General features: G+C 42.8%; 1 protein-coding gene across 1 annotated transcript; it reads right to left on the minus strand.

Moving 5' to 3' along the window:
• Positions 1-15,166: 15,166 nt before the first annotated feature.
• Positions 15,167-17,961, minus strand: cks1b (CDC28 protein kinase regulatory subunit 1B). The gene is made up of 4 exons (XM_076106064.1): positions 17,789-17,961; positions 17,495-17,562; positions 17,186-17,313; positions 15,167-16,478 (listed from the first exon to the last, which is right to left on the minus strand). Exons 2-4 carry the CDS (start codon positions 17,551-17,553, stop codon positions 16,429-16,431), a joined length of 237 nt encoding a protein of 78 aa, XP_075962179.1. The 5' UTR covers positions 17,554-17,562; positions 17,789-17,961; the 3' UTR covers positions 15,167-16,428.
• Positions 17,962-19,051: the final 1,090 nt, after the last annotated feature.

Here is a 19,051-nt window from a genome sequence, read left to right on the forward strand (position 1 = left end):
GTGTAGCAGGCCCACAGGGTTAGCGAGGGTTATCCTTAATGCGGGGCAGCGTGGTTATAGCCGTGTATCACCGTCACTCGCTCCTCCATTAGGCTGAGCCAAGCGTCGGAGGGTATCGATCTCCGAGCCTCATTTACATCCAATAGGCTGCACAATTATCAGAGCTTTAATGAAGATTTCAAATGTGGATCCTGTCTGACCTCGGCGTCGAGATGTGTGGTCCATTGACCTTTGCCCCGCTGCGTCTCATTATATGGTGACATCGGTGCAGCAAGCGTAACTTCAATCTAACATAATTAGCTGCTAACTATAATTAAGGCACCTCTTGTGGCTCCTTCGCTATCTGATTGTTTTGCCGTGGCGCGCTGCGTTATTAACAGGGGATTGAAAACGTCAGGAAAAAAACCAAAGCGTTTAAATAGCTTATTGTGCTTTTTTGTGTGTGAATAAAAGGTACGGTAAAGATGAAGGTATGGCCGATGTAATCCATTGATGTTAACAATAAGATACTACTTAAATTTATTTTGCCCAGCGGTGGCTCCGACACATCATCTTTCACTCTGCTGCTTTTTTAGGTGTGCATAAATGGCTCTCTTTATCAAAGCAAACAGTGGCAAGATGACCAGTTAATTGAGACACAGAGTGTTTGTCTTGGACTGAATACACTAACATCGCATCGATTGCAAGGCCTTGTTTGTGTCACATCTGACTGAGCATGATCAATTCTGTCCTGGCACATTGATTGATCACCAATATGTTGTCACACCTATTGACTAAGGCTACGGTTAGAATAATGCCACCACGTTAAATGGGTATAGATGAAGAAGAACGTGTTGAGCTCGTCTGATTTGTTTCTTGGACTGGACCCTTCTCCCACCAGTTTCTTTTTTTCCTTTCTGTCACAAACATTTCTTGAATCTCCTCATTTTTGCACGTCTCTGGCTCGCCTCTCCACATTCTCTCCAATAAACTTCCCTTTTTTTTCTCTCTCCATGTCTCCCTCTTGGCCTTGGTCTCTTCCTTTTCACACACACTCCTTCCTCTCTGTCTCTGCTTATTATCCCTCCTTCCCCAACTTCTTGACTTGTCATTTTTCCAAAGCCTCTCCAAGATCTCCTCTGCGCATCTGTGAATTGTCTCTCTCTGTGGCTGTGCCCCTGTACCACCAGACTCTTCACTCCATCCATCTCTGTCTCTCTCCTGCCTCACCCCACTCCCCTCATCCATCTCTCCTGCTACCTTATTCATATCCTCTGAGCTTTCTCTCCTCTCCTCTTTGCTGCGTGTCATGGCAACCAAGTTTCTCCTTGACCTCGTGCAGCGAAAGCACACAGACACAGACATTGCCATGAATTACGTCAATACGTGAGTGTATAATTTCTAGTTATGTATTTTTCATTACTTGTTACATTATGCTACATCTATCTATCTATCCATCCATCCTAATAGGCCAAAAGTATGTTAGCCATATAGTTTATCTATCTGCAACCCAGAATTTTTGATTGGAAGCATCAACGCCAACACAGCAGGTCTGTAAAGACCCAAACTGAAGTCTCTTGGGGTTCACATCAGACTCTCAACTCTTCCGTTACACACACACAACTGTGTCCCATGAAACAACCGCAGGTAGGTACAAGGATTACTCCGACACATGGGGACAGAAATGAGCAACGAAGGAGGATCAACCATGGCTTATCCGCTTTGTTCAGTTGGATGAGAAGATCGATACTGTTCTCATGTCTATGTGGTAATTATGAGGCCATGCTACCAGCAGCGGGTTAGCGTACTGTCCTGTAGCTTAGCCTGAAGAAGAAAAGCAGTGGGAAACAGCTAGCGTGGCTCTGCCCAAAAGCAAACAACTCTGCCAACCAGCGCCTCTAAAGCCCACTACTTATCTCATGTACTGCAGGTTGCAGGTTGTCCTAGAGTTACAGACTATTTCTTGGATTGTTTTCAGTCTTTATGCTAAGCTACCCGTCTCCGTATTTAATAAAAAAAGATATCCAACTCTCAGCAACAAAGAAAATAAGCATTTTTCCAATAAAAGGAAAACTCAAATTCATAAACAATAATAATAATTGTAGAGCTGTAGTTTATTTTGAAAGACATTGTATAAATTCAACGAGTGGAAATTGAAAGCTGGAAAACTGACATGAGCAAAACTGACGCTAGAGAGTTAAATAGAGCGTCGCAGTTTGAAGCGCAGGGTCACTGACCAAGCCGCAGTATTTGACGAGTTGGGAGTGAGAATGTGTTGCGCGAGTACAGTAACAAAGCTTTCATATCTCTATGGACCAATGCACAACAGCTTGCTCATATAGACGTGCAGCCAAGCAGACAAAAGTCCAGTCATTCCTCCTACTTTTCTTCTCCTCCCGCTCGTGTCTCCCCTCGCTCTCTCTCTCGCTTTCCCTCCCTCCCTCCCTCTTCTCTGAGCAGGGCCAATTAGAGAACATCCCATGTTCATTCTTGGCTCAACCAAGACACTCTCCAGGGCCACTAATTAAACACAAACCTTCCCCCTTTCTGTCTCCCTCTTTCCCTCTCTCCCCCTGCACTGTCACCTCTCTCCATCTGCCTGATATCCTCTTGCTCTCTCTCTCTCACCCTCCCTCCAAGCAACCTCTTTCCATCATTTCACTCACGCGCCCCTTATTTCACACCCCTCGCCTGGCTCATCATCCCTCGCCCTCTTTGCCTATTTGTCACGGTAGAGGTTTGATATTCACATTGGGACAGTCTTCAGAGTCAATCTGTACAAAGCACCAGACGTGTTATTCTCTTCTGCTGGTGTTAACCGTTCGCCCTGTAACCTCAGCCATGTACACTTTAGGAGAATGTCCAGATCTGACAGTGCTGCTCCTTTTTTAACAATGTTCCTCCGCAACTACTGCCGCCCACTGTCCGCAGCCGAGCCCGCCGACACTGACAACCGGTCCTGTTAATGGGCCAGTCATAGTTACCCCGCTGGACTGCTTTCTCTCTTAGTCTCCCTTTTTCTTTTCTCCCCCATCACTTCCTGTCAGGGCACAGTGTGCAGAAAGCATACCGTGTGCAGCTTCATAGAAACGTTCACCTGGCTTGGCAACATGTCAGTCAGTTCTAACTATACAGAAAAATGTTGGCATGGAAAAACAGAAGACAGCCGTCTACGGTGTTTTCATGTTATGGGTTTCATCCAAAAAAAATTAGTCAAAGAAGCACGGCTATTTGTTCTTTTTCTTTTTTGGCTGCTATGCAAAGTCTCCAATAACCTGGGAACTAGTTGGCAGTCTTTCTTATTATCTCGTTTTTTTCCCCCTCTCATATGCATACAACTTTGAAGAAAACTTCAGACACCGCAAATGTTTAGTTATTGCATAATGTTCCTGCCCTCTATCACAGGAAAGAACGCCCCGGCGAGCTCTATTTCTGTGTTTAAGGCTCCGCTGATGGCCTCAATAAAAGGAGAAAATATCTCACAAGCAAATCTTTCATTTCCAAGGGAAAATAGGAGCAGCGAGAGATTCCTGCCAACCAAAAAAAAGCTGTAGACGCTCGATGTGATTCATGTGCTGAAAACTAGTGTCTTGTTCTGGACTGATGGAGGTAATTAGTCTTGATTTTAAGGGATGGGCTACCTCCAGAAAACCAGAGAAATTTGAAACTGCTGATGAGGTGACGCGTTTCATCTTCTGGTCGGTCTCACTCTGTTGGCCCACTGTTTTACAAGCAGAAACTAAATTGATGTATACCAGCAGCAGAAAAAGACCCATATCGGCTGTATAAAATGTGGTAATGTTCGCAGATGTTCTTTTATCTTTGCTATTTTTTGTGGGATACTGGTTCAAAATAACAATGTGAGAAGATAACAACTTACTCTTTCCTTTAAAGGAAAAATAGATTTGATTGTCATTTAAATAAATGTCTGCTAAGTCACCATCTATCGCTGAATGCGGTTACACAATGGTGATTGAGCCTATGGCCCACTGATGAAAGCCCTCGCATTTGCTGTATTGCAAGCTGGGCGCCTGTGGCGACATTCCCAGAAGAAAACTCAATCGGGGCAAAGTTAGTGAAGTGTTTGTAATCACACAGCAGTGCCGAATAAAAAAAGAAAGGAGACAATGATGACTAAATAAGATGAAACTGCAAAAAAAAGCCCAAAAAAACTTCTGTGAGACTGTACCAAGGAAAGTAGGTCTTTGAGCTCAAAGATGTTAGTGTCAGAAAGCTGCTAGAATGGTACCACTGATTTATAGGACACATAAAAATATATATTATTTGGAGATATGATCCTATATGATCACTGACTGCAGTTCAACACTTTGATTTACCACTGCATCATTAGTTCTAAAAGTGTGCAGTAAATATACACATCCCAGAGGGCTGGGAGTGCAGGGTGAGCGGTAGAGTGAGAGATTGTTCTGGGTCTCACTTTGTCAACAATTGATAGATAAGAGGTTTTGTTTTCCTGACGCCACCCAGATCACCCAACTCTTCCTCTCCCTCATTCAATCCCCGGTCCCTGGAGCAAAACTAATCCTACCTAAACTCCCAGGATTCCTCCCATCTCCCATCCCACTCCCCGGTCTCTCACTCCCCCGTGTTCCGTCATTCCTGAAGTGGCACTAATCCTCCCCCCTTCTCTCTTTTTCTTCTCCTCTTTCCTCCCCTTTGTGTTTTTATGATCTGTCGTTACCGGAGCAAAACTAATCTCCCCCCCCCCCCCCCCCTCCCCTCCCCTCCTTCTCTTCCTGTGGTGGCTCCAGTCTGCCTTGCCTCTTATCCTCCCTCCCTTCTGCCCGCTCTGGCTCCCACTTCTTCCTCCGACACCCTCCTGTTATTCACCTCAGAGCACAACTGTATTAGCCCTCTCTCCACATCTCTCCTACTCTCTACGGGCAAAGTTATATTGACAGAAAAGCTTTTGTAACAAAGAAAAAAGGCGCCAGTGGGAGCCGCCATGTATGTGATGTTCCTTCCCCAAAACAGCTTACACAAATAGACTTCATCTGACACTTTGTATCCAAGAGCTGTACTAGAAGGAAGAAGATGTAGCATGTAATAGTGTTCTCCCACCTTTCAAAGAGGAGACAGCGGCAGAGCAGCGCGGATGAAAGCAGAGGCAAAGATCTTTACCCAGACACACCTGCAGCCCAGCTGGATTCAGACACTCTGACGTCTCATTCACGTACTGAGATACAGTCGTAAGTCCTGACAGCACAGCCACACACACACACAAAAATACTAATGTATTTGTATTGAAAGAGGCCCTGCAATTTGAGCTGTATCTCAAAGTCCACGGAGGGAGAGTGGACGCAGAGAGAGCATGAGGCTGTCGGCTCATTCTTCACAGCTCCTCCACACTGCGTGTATCTGCTGTAGCCGCATAATTAGAGTTATCAGAGCCTTTCTCAGGTCCTCAGCGACCGACAGCATATGAAAAGACCCCAATTAAGCAATTATCTTTAAAGGTAGAGCCTAATTCAGTCATTTGAGCTCCCAAAGAAGCACTGAGAAGGAGACCACAGTGGCTGACAGCTAATTCAGAAAGTGGGGCTAAAAGCATTAAGGCTGAGATAAAAAATTGAGAGGGCTTGTCATCACGCAATGCTCGGGAAAAATTGCAATAGCAGCGGCAAAATGCCAGGCTCTTGTCAGAAAAGATTACAGTTTTGTATGCATGCTCTGGACATTGATGCCACTTTATCACACATGTCCATTCTTCCCTATGGTTTTAATAACACTGCAGCTCTTACTTGTAGAGTTCAATTCACTTTCATTTCAAGATATGCCACTAATAGTACAACATTGGACAACGGAGTGTGGACATTTTTTTTTTTTTGCTCTCTAATGGCTAACGACTCAGTAAAGCCCCCTTTTCTGCAGCATGCCACCTTTCAGTTCTGCGTTTAAACAGCGGCTAAATACCGCTGTCATTTTCACAATTAGTTTGTCACACTTTGGCTCCTTTCAGTCTCTCTCTCTGTCTCGCTGATGTGAGGTGGCCTCCTCTAAAACACCATCCTCATGCTCACAAATCACAGCGCCGCTTACACGGTCCTACGGTGTCGTCTGAATCAAAAGGAGAAATTGTCGCCATTTCTTCAGTTTCCAATGACGGTTCTTTTGCACCTCCCGGTCGACGTTCCACTTTTTCAGCCTGCGTATTCTGGTGTTTCCACTGCTTTCTTGATCACTTGAGCCCAGTTGTCCATAGTGGTTGTGCGCGAGCTTTCGTGAGAGCACAGTGTTGCTGCTGTGGTCTGCTGTCTGCTTTGTTACATTACATTACAGTCATTTAGCAGGCGCTTTTATCAAAAGTGACTTACAATTCTATCACAATTCTACACCGTAAGCACAGCTACAGGAGCAATTTTGGGGATAAGTGTCTCGCTCAAGGACACATCGACATGCGACTAGCGGAGCCTGAGCCGGGGATCGAACCATCCTCTGGGGATCGAACCAGTCCTCTGATTGAAGGACGGCCCTGCTATCCACTTCGACACAGTCGCCAGCAGTTATGTCCAAATCTTTCCGTGTGTCTCTGCGGTTGTATCAATCACAATTGTCTGCGTTACACTGTTTGTCAATGTGTCTACACTACTGGGGCAAAGTGAAGTGATAGACGACTTGACTCGCTTCTCGCCTCCTGAGCTCACAATATATATGAGGTAGGAACTGACAATTGCAGTTGTGGCCTTTTATAACTTTCTGTTATTGTGCTGCAGTGCACGCTCACTGTACGTTAGAGAGAGACTGACGACGTATATTTTGTTGGATGAAGAGCTGGAGCCGTGCTGGATGTCTTTTTCATTTTATAAACAGTGCTGTGGCTCGTTCTGACAATCATCAACACAATGATAGTCAGACATATTGAGATGCATTATTCATTTTTGTCTGTGTCTGATTACCCGCTACCATTTGACAACGATCACACTCAAATGTGTTTGGATTACAGTGAAAAGGGGGGGAAATGGCTCATATATTGCCTATCTATCATGCAAAGAGGGTGTTTTGCGGCAGCAAAGGAAGAGAAGTAAACATTCACCGACTCACTGGGAGTAGAGTTCATAAACACAAAGCTATGTCTAGGGAGGATAAGTAGCCTCGCGAGTGGTCAATAAATCGGACAGTGCTCCATAATCCGCAAAAAATAAATCCACGTTGGCCAAGGCCATTCATAACTTTTGACTTGTGTGAGGTCATCTAACCATTTCCATTGATTACCGCCAAGTCTGTTGCCGTCAAGGGGCTTGAATGGAGAGGCTACTTAAGAGTCGACATGCTGATCAATAGTGCAGTCCCCAGGTCCAGACGGCACCTCGCACATCGAGGCCATGTGGAAGTCCTCCCTAGCTCTCCTCCAGCTCGATCAATACGGCGTGCACGCGCCCTCCATTTGCTTCCAGCGTCCCATCAACAGGTGCAGTTTAATGTGCCTCGTTTTTAGTGAGTCACTGCAGCAGCCCAGATTGAGTCGCCTTGTTCTACATAAAAGGAGCAGTCGGAATTCGACCGCCGGTGCAGGAAATATACTAATGTTTAAAAGACCCCCGAAGGATCTGCCGAGGGTTGAAAACCAAGATAAAGCGCTCGGTCAATCCTAAAATTGATTTATAACCTACCTCTCACAAAGAGCTGTTGAAAATACATGAGCCTGTGCCGCAGTGTTTAAGGCTGATTTCATTTTTTGTCTCATTCCCTTTGAATAGAGTCTCAGGATGCAATCCAGAAATATGGTTGGATAATATTTCTGACAGCTTTAAAGCTAGCGGGGCATGATGGAGAGAAAACGAAGAGACCCTGAGACGACGTGTTGTGAGTTTACAGCATAATACTGTAAGGACAGGCAGCTTGAACCCATGCTGCTCGTATCGACAGACAATACTGATTTTTCTGCTGTACGACTGTGCGGCGAGCAACCCCAACAAGCCCGCTCATGTAATAACTCCCACTGACTACCTCAATATCCTTTTCAATAGGGCCAACTCATAGAACGACTCCAATGCAAACAATCCGACGAGCAGCGACTGCGAGGTCAGATCAATACAGCTGACCGGCAATGTGCCCCCGGACCAAACATCTTAAAAATCGGTATCACCAGAGGTGCCAGAGTCGCTCCTCAGACTGGATCAATGCTTGACCAGCTGACTCCATTAGAAGACCTTTTCATCAACAGGAGTGCCTGGTGGAGGTGGAGGAGTTAGAGAAAGCTTTAACCTCTTGCTGTGGGTTTCAATTGCACTCAAGTGGATTACCTCGCTTTGAGATGTCGGTGGAACTCTTTGCTTGTTGACTGACTGACGCAGCTTTTAAGAGCGGTTCAGTGAAACCAAGGACAGGATGAGGACACGGCGGGGATGCAGTGTATTCAAAATGATACGTTAAAGCTGGCCAGGCACCGTGCGGATTAAGCCCGATGTTAACCACAAATCGGTCCGAGACTAATTTGAGAATCTGGTTGTTGTTTGAGTGGGGTTCCGATGCCTGATTTAATTAACAATTTAAACACAATGACTGTGAAAGATATTGACCATTGGCAGGTTTGATGCAAAGCCATCATGGATAGCCTCCATGAGTACACTTTGCACTGTGTGAGGTACTGTATGAGTTTTGCCGGTCACAGAGGAAACATTCTCCGCTCAGCTGGAGGTGAGATAAGAAAGTCAGCCATATCATTTTACTGAGATATAACTGGCTGTGAAAGGGTCCACGTTTGGTCCCTAAAACCTTGAAATAAAAGCTGCCATGCCAGAATTCAATGCTGTTTCAGATGAAATGTAGAACGACTTAAGACTCCAGGAAAACTTTAGAAAATATTTGGCCGTACAAAACACAGAGGTTTCAGTTTCTGCTTTGCTGTTATCACCTTCACTCTTTTTTTTTTTTTTTTTTAGCCTATTTTGCCACGGTTCAACAACATTAATGTGGTGTTAAACACGGCTCCTTGGAAGTCTAATTTATGTCCTCATTTAGCCTCGCAGCACTAATCCTCAGTGAAATTACAACTGTTAGACTGAATTTATGAGTATTTCTTCATCTTAAATGGCACTTAAGCCAAAGAGCACTGAGGTTGAAATTTAGACAATTCTAACTTGAATCATGTATGGATTACAAATTGATTTATTGTGTTCATGTGCAACCCGGCCTCACTCCCAGTGTGTCAAATACTGCACCTTGGTCAGTGCTCCTCACAACTGACAGCAAGAGGGCACTCTTTTGTGTGTGTGTGTGTATATGTGTGTGTGTGTGTGTGTGTGTGTGTGTGTGTGTGAGTGATGGATCGGGCTTAATACTCACTCCAATGTAAACCCACCGGTGTCCTTTTTACACGCTCGGAAAACCGACGTGAGTCGCAAGTCATGTTAACATCAACCAAGCTTTTTTTTATCTAAACCTAACTAAGTAGTTTAACATTATAGTGGAGCAAAGTTACACAGTATTTAAGACAACTTTGAAAAAGTAGTTGTGTGTGATTTGTGTAAAACTTTAAGGGGGAGCCAACCAGTCACAGTGAGTGACGTTCACTTTTTACTCATACAAGTACCAATGTGTGCCATGTACAAGCTCACAGTGGGGATTTTTCATATATTGTATTCAGACTTGAAATGCGTTATTTCTTTTGGTCGCTTATAATTTACTCCGCAGTGGGCCTTTGCCTCTGGACAGATCCCACCAGGAGCTTTAATTTAATATACAACACTCATTTTCACCAGAATTGCCCTTCTGGCCTCAAGGTCTCATGTCATGTGTCTCAGACGGTGGGAGACCGTTTCATATCTTCAGTCTCCCCGACAGTATCAGTACGAGGCAAAATCAGTAAATTGCATTAACTAAATTATACATTTTATGAAATGTATTATTCAAAGATTAATTTATCACAGACAGTTTGTTGTTTCACAGATTAGTAACCTTAGAATGAATTTCCATTTTTTTGTATACTCTGATAGATTAGTCTTATAAATTATTTCGTGCCGTTCTAAAATTCATTTTTAGAACGCGATTCTCTGGACAGTCTAATGGAGCAATTTTGGGCTCTTTGTTCCGTCAGCCGTCTTTCAAACAGCAGCTCTCAATTCTCTCGCACTCTGTATCAAACTTGGCTTCCTTTTAGAAGGCGTCCCGCTGTGCCGACGACACCCAGACATAAATACCTCTCCTCGCCAGAGCACTTTCCATCTCCCTGTATGACCTTCTTTCTCTCCCCCAATGCCTTTCTCTCTTTGACTCGCCCTTTTCGTATTTCCTTTTCGATTCACATCTCTCTCCTTTCTGCTCCTGTAAAGAGTTTGCTTTTGCCCTGTTTGCCTTTGTCTCTTTCTGTCTCACCTCCTTATCTCCTTTTTTTTCTGTGTAAAATCCACCTCTGTCGCTTCTCTCCTCTGGTTCTTAACTGAGCCCATCTTCACAGCCCGTTATCCTCAATCACACTTTCCTCTCACCGCTTTTCATTTGGCTTTAAATTATTCATATACCTGGCCAAACTTAAGAACACTTCGGAGCTCTTTTGCAAGTTTTTATTGAAAGGAGGTACAGTGTCAATTCCCAATACCAAAATACAACGAAGGCAACCCGTGATTCTTTATCATGATCATTTCATCATGCTGTATTGGAACATTTGCCCGTACAAAATACAGAGGTCTCTGTTTTTGCTATGCGGTTATCACTTTCACTCATTTTTGTTATAGCCTATATTGCCACGGTTCAACAACATTAATGTGGTGTTTAACACGGCTCCTTGGAAGACTCATTCATGGGGTCATTGATTTGTTTCCAAATACTAAAATACAACAGAAGCAAACCGTGAATCTTTATTATGATCATTTCATCATGCTGTACAAATGTTCATGATGTAGGTTCTGGGATTCGTGCTCAACCCAGAACTTATCATACTATTAGTTCTCAGTGTTTTTTGCATGCACAGCCTCCAAAATGTAAATTGAAATGTCTTTCAGGCTTTATTACTTGTTTATTCTAAAAGGCGGCTCGCAGCTAACGGTGCTAACAGCGCTAACCTGAGGGGGGGGGGGGGGGGGGCTATGAAGGCCAAGATTGCAACCGCCATATGAGAGCAGTGCAGAGAGCAGCAGCCATGAGCTTAACAGCGGGAGCCCTTGTGTTCAAACCAAAACTAAATTAAATCGATGGCCCTTTGCAGCCTGTGTATACAACTGATTACCAATGATAAATACAACCACCATACAAGAGTTAACCAAAGAAAAAAAGGACAAAACTCAGACAATTAAACGAAAATGGACAACAGTAATAAAAAGTCTATGGACACCACACAAGCCTTGTTTAAGATGCATAACTGGAAAAAGCCTCGAGCTTATTATAGAATTAACAGCAGAATAAAACACCACCAAGACAGACACAACAGAGATGTGTTATAGACTGCACAGCGGCTGCAGTCTCAACACACATATTAAAGTATGAAGAGAGCTGCACAGCCTTCACACACACACACACACATATATACACACACACACACACACACACACACACACACACACACACAGGAGAGAGTTGCAACATCCATCAATGGGTTCATTGTTATAAAGTTACCCACCTGTCTGAAGGTCTTGAGCACCGCGAAGTCCTCCTCCATCTGCTCCAGGTTTAACCACTCAGCCTCTCTGTCCCAGTATAACCAGTCCATTCAGCCACTTTGTCCCCAACCGGTCCGCTCTCTGGTCCCAGTATCGAGCAAAAACAGCAGACAAGCCTCACATATTTAATTGAAGGTAAAAGTTCCTAAATAAATGCAAAAGTCACCACCATTAGCTTGTTAGCATTAAGCACGTTAGCCAGACCTAGCATGCACCTGATGCGATGCAGCATTGCAGGTGTGCTTGATTTGGGCCACGTGCTAGCCGGGTAATTAATTAAGGTAGATGCAGGTGGCAACCTCGGAGTCTGAAGAGTAAGTCTGACTGTACAGAAGAGACAATGAATCTATTTCTCACTTGATTTATTACCTCTGTAAACATGAGTTTATGGTCTCAATGGCTAGTTTTAAGTCTTCTTCAATAACATGATGTTCAATTTGTAAGTTATGGTCCAATTTAGAGTAGAATAGACGATAAAGCAGGGTAAGCTTTAGGGTGTGGCTGTTTGTGACTGACAGGTTCACATGATTTATTCAGACAACAGAACAGGTAAAGAACAACACGGACAGATTTTTGACAGGAAAGAAAAATGACGTGTCAAAGCAAAATTCACGAAAGCTAAGATATCTTTCAGACCGTATGTTTGTAAAATAAATACTTTAATAAATCATACAGGTGGCATATGCACACATATGTTAGAAAGCTGAAACAAAAACATGGGATGAGGAGTCTCCCCTCTCTAATGGTTTTTCTATTAATTCAATTGTATTTATTAATTTTTAGTCATTTTCCAAGCATAAATGCCAAATATCCACAAGAGTCAGCTCTCAGATGCAAGGCTTTTGTTTTTCTTTGTCTGATTTGACAAGATTGTAATTTGTTTATAAAATATCAGAAAATACAGGAAATGCCAAACAATGAATTATTTAACTGAGACGATAATCTGATGCTTAATCAATAAGGGAACCAATTGTTAGTTGCAGCCTTAGATTAGTATTCAGAGTGAAACATCCGCTGAACACCACTGAAAACCTCTCTGTGAAAATGAACACTGTGATAATATAAGTGAATAATACGAGCCGGCTGATTTTCAATCATAGGTCATCGGCCTGATAAACCGGTCCATGACTTTGCTGCACCTATAGCTATTCTGTAAATACACCTACAGATTTAGGCTATCGTTTACCTTCAAGATTCCAACAGGAACCCATTTTCAGCATGACTCATCTGGCAGACGCTCAAGCATTTTTCCACCTTCAGGATTCAAACATCTTATTCTGCCCACCACGCATCTCTGGTTCTCAGCAGGAGGCTCAGATTGCTGACCGCCACAGCCCAGTAATTACCTCGGCAGCATTTTCACAGAAATTGTTGAGAAATCTCTCTGTGATTCACAAAACATTTTCTTCCCTCCATTACCCCTGACTTCCAGAGTTGTGCGGTTACTACCCCACGGTGTCTGACTGTCGCCGTGAGCCCCGTTTGCACCCACCGTTGGTCTGTGTGCATCTGGGACACGCGGACTACAACCCATATGCTTCTGTCAGATTAGACCAGCGACACATTATAGAAATGGCTTTCAGACTAGGTGAAAGTGCAGATTCAGTCTAAATGTAACCATGAGTCAGTCACAGTATTTTTACATTTTGTGGTCCAGGCAGCATTAAAGCAAAAAGCCAACTGAATGAATGTAGATTGTTGTCTCCTCCCTTTTCACAGTGGTGTTGCACTGCCCTCCGCAGTCCAAAGTGTGAAACTTTGTCACAGCAGAGGCATTTTTTTGTGCTCTATGTTTTTGACATCCTTCTGTATTTGACGGGGGAATTTCCTTTTTTGCATTGAAAGGATTATATTTGGTCCAACTTTGATCGTTCGTCTTTTTTTAGCCTGTAAGGCAACTGGACACGCTGGCAAACAACACGTTTTCTCTGATTTAAATATTCCATGAGCCCAAACTGCAATTTTCAGTCACACTGCTCAATAATAAAACACCACACCAGAAGCTCCATGGATGGATTATTATACATTGTTGGATTTCAAGATTGTTTTGATAATACGGAGCATCCTACTCTTAAGGTTTTATTAGTATGCTCTCTCATACATTGTACCAATTATTCTATAACCGAGCTTCATTTTTTTTAAATGACCACAAGCCCAGAAAAGACGAGTCTATATAAGACATATTCATGCAGTTAATTCATGATATTCATATAGCCTGTCTCTACATGCTGTACGGTGTAATGTAAAGAGATAACCAGGTTAACTTGGGTCGTTTTTGTAGACCAAATGATTCATCGAGATCAGCACATTCATTGATAATGAAGAAAAAAGAAAGCTAGTTGCAGATCTAACAGTAACCAAAACGCATTCCCTTGTAACTGGTGTCATGTTTATGTAACGGGTTGTTTGCCACAGTGCAGCTGAAGTTAGTTCTTAGAGAACTTAAAGAAACATCAAGGGCACAGGCAACTTTATGTGATTTGTCTTATAACAGAATTTACAGAGAGCTGAATCCCGTTTTAAAATAAACAGCCTCTGAATTACCCAACCTCTGTTTTTGTTATTGCCTGCTCATTAAAACTTGTGTAGAGCAATAATACACCGGTCGTTTACACCGAGTATAACTTTTTAAATGTGCGGCAGATGCTGCGCCTGCCTCTCCCTTTATGCACGTACGCCATCATAACGACTTTCAGTGAAACATTCTGTCCATTAAGCTCCGAGACATTCACCGGTAGAGACCACCCACATCACACAAGGAACGAGGGACCACGGACTTGTTACGATTGGCAATAGCATGGGCAACTAATAAGAAACACACGAGTCAAGTCACGGTGCCAGACAACAGATGCAGCATCACTGTGCCACTGGATGAAAACCAACTGTGCATCATAACATCACATATCCATTAAGCGTGCTGTCTGGCATACATCCCAGCGCATATTGTCTGATCACAGCTTTATCCCAGCTGGGCTCATTACATTACACTACGCAAGGTGAGGTGACAAGCTCCTACACCTGATTATCATACACATGGCAACTTTACAGCGCGGTTTAGGCTCACGCTTAGCGCAACACGCATGCGGAGCTGTGATGAAGCCGTGAATGAATCAAAGCAGCCGTACGTGAACAGACAGACCTCTTCAGCAGTTTTATTTCCTATGAATGGCTTCTTCAATGACTGGGGTCTGGTCTAGGCTGCAGAAACGGTACAGAATCACCAGGTACTGGAGGTTTCACATAGCTTTAACATTGTGTCATGTCACATTCCCTGTGTGCATTGTTTCCTGGTATTTTACAGGTTGACAGACAGGAAACAGTGAAGAGCAACGGTGTATTTAAGAATGTCATCCTGCCATCTGGTGGATTCGTGTTTGCACTGCAATACATGATGGAATACACACTTTAAGTTATTGATAGTGCTGACAAATGGGTGTTATTGAGAACACCGTTATGTGAATATTTCCATTTTGATGCAGCCACATATATAGTTATAGCGCAACATGGGACATTATCAATTCCACACTGTGCTAATTGTTATTTTCCAGATTACCAAAAAAGGTACAGAGGTGTCATCCAACACAGGACTTCCTGCCAGTTGTTTTATTTAAAGACTAAATGCATCATCACGTTGATTGCATTGATTCTTTTAATAATTCTGAGGGTAGAACAGCGCTATACCTACACATCATAAAAACAAATTGTCATATAGTGAACAAAAAGAAAACCTTACACACAAGGCACAAGTTCATAGGCAAAGATGTAGCCTCATTGACAGCAGAGCAGCTCAGTATGTGGTGGTAAAGAACACAAGAGACAGACGGTAAACACAGACATGTCAGGGGGGGGTTGCAAGTATTCAGGACGAGTAGGACAGTGAAAACAAGCACCTGAAAGCAATCGTATTCAACACCACAATCTGAAACAAATGCTATCGGCTTTCCAGCGTCCTAGTCAATGGTCGAGATTCTTTTTCTATAAGAGCTTTTTCGGGTAGTGTCTGCCATCAACCGCCTCCCCCAGTCTTTTTTTTTTTTTAAACATGTATCTTCATGTTGTGTCAAATGGCTCTGTATTGTGGCCCCAAAGCAAAGATTTTAAAGTTTCCATTTATTTCAGAAAGGGCAACACATTCATAAATACTGAGCAGCTCACTGGTACAATCAGAGCCAGCCAGAGGATTTATTTTAAAGTAGGCCAAAACTATTAGAATATGCTATTTTTGGGGGGGGGAGAGACACTCATCTATGCGGCTTTTCATGTACATGACAAAAAGTGTTAAATGCCAATTTACAGTATCATTTAAACCAAGCAGCAACATGTCACTTAAAGCCGCACTTCGATGTTTTTCGGAGTCAAACTTGCATTTAGGATCCAGCTGTTCTGTCTGGCTTGTGACCGGAGCCTGACCCAGAAAAACACTCCCTAAGAAATCACTCAAACATTTCAACAAGTTTCACTCCCCACATCTTTTAACAATTGTTCTAAAAAGCTGGAATATCCAAGCAGGTTCAGCGAGTTTGACAGATTTTTTGAGTCAAAAAGACCGTGTAAGCCGATTTGAAGGTTTTCTGGCAGACGACGAGTCGCTGTTATCACATGAAGTCTTTTTCCCCGAAGGGGAGGGTAATTGGTTTTTTTTCCTTCAACGCATACTCCATTCCACAACCACTGTTCATAAATGTCATTGTCCTTCGGGTCCAACATGATCAGCCCAAATCACAAATCACCTACCACACTAGAGTTTGGTAATTTGACAGCATGATCTCCGCTTTGATGAGTCAATCTGTGGCAAGTAGGACTGATCTTCCAGGGACTCGGAGTTTCCCTCCCTTTATGCCTTTTGGCTGGGAAGAGGGCGCCGGAACAGCAAAATGTGTGGCTCTGGAGGAGGGAAGAACAACGTATATAAAACAGAGATAATGATACTTAGTGATTCTTCTGGGGAAACATGACTCCCATTCTTTTTTTAATAGAAGGGTGTGGCTTGGTTTGACACTTGCCGTCCATATGCTTGTTCACCAAATATGTTAAAAAAGGTTTACCTTCCTTAAAAAAAAGAAAAGTTGTAACTTGACCTGTTTTAACATAGACAGACAGACCCCCCCCCCTACAGACTTTGCATCCCTAATCTTCTGCCTGAAACACATCAAGATGAGCTCATCATCTCATCTGCAACTGTACCAGCTGAAGCAAAGCGGGCATACAGGAAACAGAAGCTTCAACTTTCAAATCAACTACACAACGCAAAAGAGAAGTTCAGTTAAATGCAAACTAGCAACATATCAGTCATCAGCATTGTGTCATGTGCCGGTTAGTTTTAGCTTCTGATCATAACTTATTTTTAATACATATTCAGCATATGACAACTGTAAAACACAACTGTTGCTCATAGAGTTAGTGTGCACTGCAGTCACATAATTACCCGGCACAGAAGCTGATTCAAAACACGCTCAAATATCTACACTTTAAGTACTTTTGCTGAACGTCAACATTGTTCTCGAGATCAGAATCCCATTTTCTCACTTGATCACAAAGCTTTGCAGCTGCATATTAATTGTGACATGATCCCTGGAAACGAGATGGAATACCTGGCTGGTGGATCATGTAATGGACCCATCCTTGGCTCTGCTGGACCCCCAGGTTCCTCCACTCAGTCTCCGACATCAAATGGGTCTTGGGTACACGCTTTGCAATGTCTTTGGGTAGCATTACATGCCTGTAGAAAACGAGGGCGGACAACATAAGATGAACGCATCAGATCAAAATGACTATGACGTGGCATGTTCCACAACTGGGGATAGGTTTTGCACGATGTCAGCTCGCGAAAACAGTTCTAAAATAACGGTGACACGCTGGCAGAGTCAATGTGAAGCTGGATAAACATGAGTCATACACACCTGTACTCGTATTTTTCATCGTCATATTTATCAGAGTAGTAGATCTGTTTGTGAGACATGACGGAGCCCTGTTGGAAAGATTTCTAACATTAGTGGACATTCAGGATCAAAAATATGTCGTTTCGTGGACAACGTGACAGCAAGTTTTAGCTTGCATCGCTAAGCGAGTGTGGCTAACAGTTAAGCTAACGTCGCCCAAGTTAGCCGAGAACAAGCGTTATCTCTGACAAGTTACGCAAACGCACAACTAGTTTCTACAAAAGTGTGACGCCATGAACGGGGCTTCAAAGTTACCTTATTTGATTGCCTACGTATCCTGAGTAGAAAAAGCTAATTATTCCAGTTTGTTTTAGGTCCAGCAGTTGCAGGATGTTCTTCCCCCTTTGTTTCCCTCTCGAATGTTTGCTAGCCCGCTTTTCACCGTTCAAATCGACCCCGTCCCGTCCCATTGGTGAAGACATCCGGCTAACTCTCTTGCCATTGGTCTGTTCCATGTGTCGCAGGAAATTGTCGTAATCGCTACACGGTCTTCTGGTCAGCATAGGGTACTTCTCAAGTCTCTTAATTGTCGTTTCCTCGTTCCTCTCTCCTCGCATGGTTTCCTCCATGCATCCCTGGTGGGAGGGACTAAGACGCAAGGAAAGGACCCAAGTGAGGGAAACGGGGGTGCAGTTAAGAGACTTGAGAAGTACCCATAGTAGCAAAAAACCTTCCTGAAGGTATGCAACACAAATCCAAAAATCCAATACTTTTAATGTCATTGCATAACCGGTGACCCACATCATTTTACTGTATTATCATGTGTACATTTTCAGTCTCTTTTTTTGGCTGTGGATTTATTATAAGACATCTAAATTCTTAGTTCTAACTCTCTTAATAGCCTACATCCATTTGCACCATGTTTTATATATTAAGCAAAGAGAGAGAAAAGGGTGATATATTCCAGAGCAGCTACGATGAATGACCTCCATTTTACTTCTCAAAATATGAATGTAGATCTATTGATGAAATGTCTTAATTAATTTACCATAATACACAAAACTTAATTTCAAACAGATAGAAATATAAATCTAGTGCATGTTTGCATATATGCATTTTACCCGTTGCAAACATGAGATTTATCATAAACTATTTAAAAGCTTATTTCTAAAATGACTCATAAAGTAAAAATAAAATGCTCATCAAAGTTGACAGTCTGCGGCTGTGTAATAATAGCACAAGGAATAAAAACATCTAATAATTCCATGTCACTCATGAGCTGGCTACAGCCAACTATTGAAAATTCTGCTTTCACATTATTGCATCATAATAAGACAATATTATATGACATAATTAGAGGCCATACTTTTACTTTTTACTTTCATTTATGGGTAGTTTTACACTGTGCTAGTGTTACAGTTATTTTACTGAAGTAAAGGATTTAAGTCCTTCTTTCACCACTGCAATCTACATATAAAATAAATAAATAATAATAAATATCTGAAACCACAGATTCCAATTCTCTCTGTTTGTGTAGGTTCAGATTTCACATATATGCACAGGTGTTAAAATGTGCCT

Source organism: Anarhichas minor, unplaced genomic scaffold (assembly GCF_050575085.1).
Source record: "Anarhichas minor isolate MPS153535 unplaced genomic scaffold, ASM5057508v1 ptg000033l, whole genome shotgun sequence".
NCBI lineage: Eukaryota > Metazoa > Chordata > Actinopteri > Perciformes > Anarhichadidae > Anarhichas > Anarhichas minor.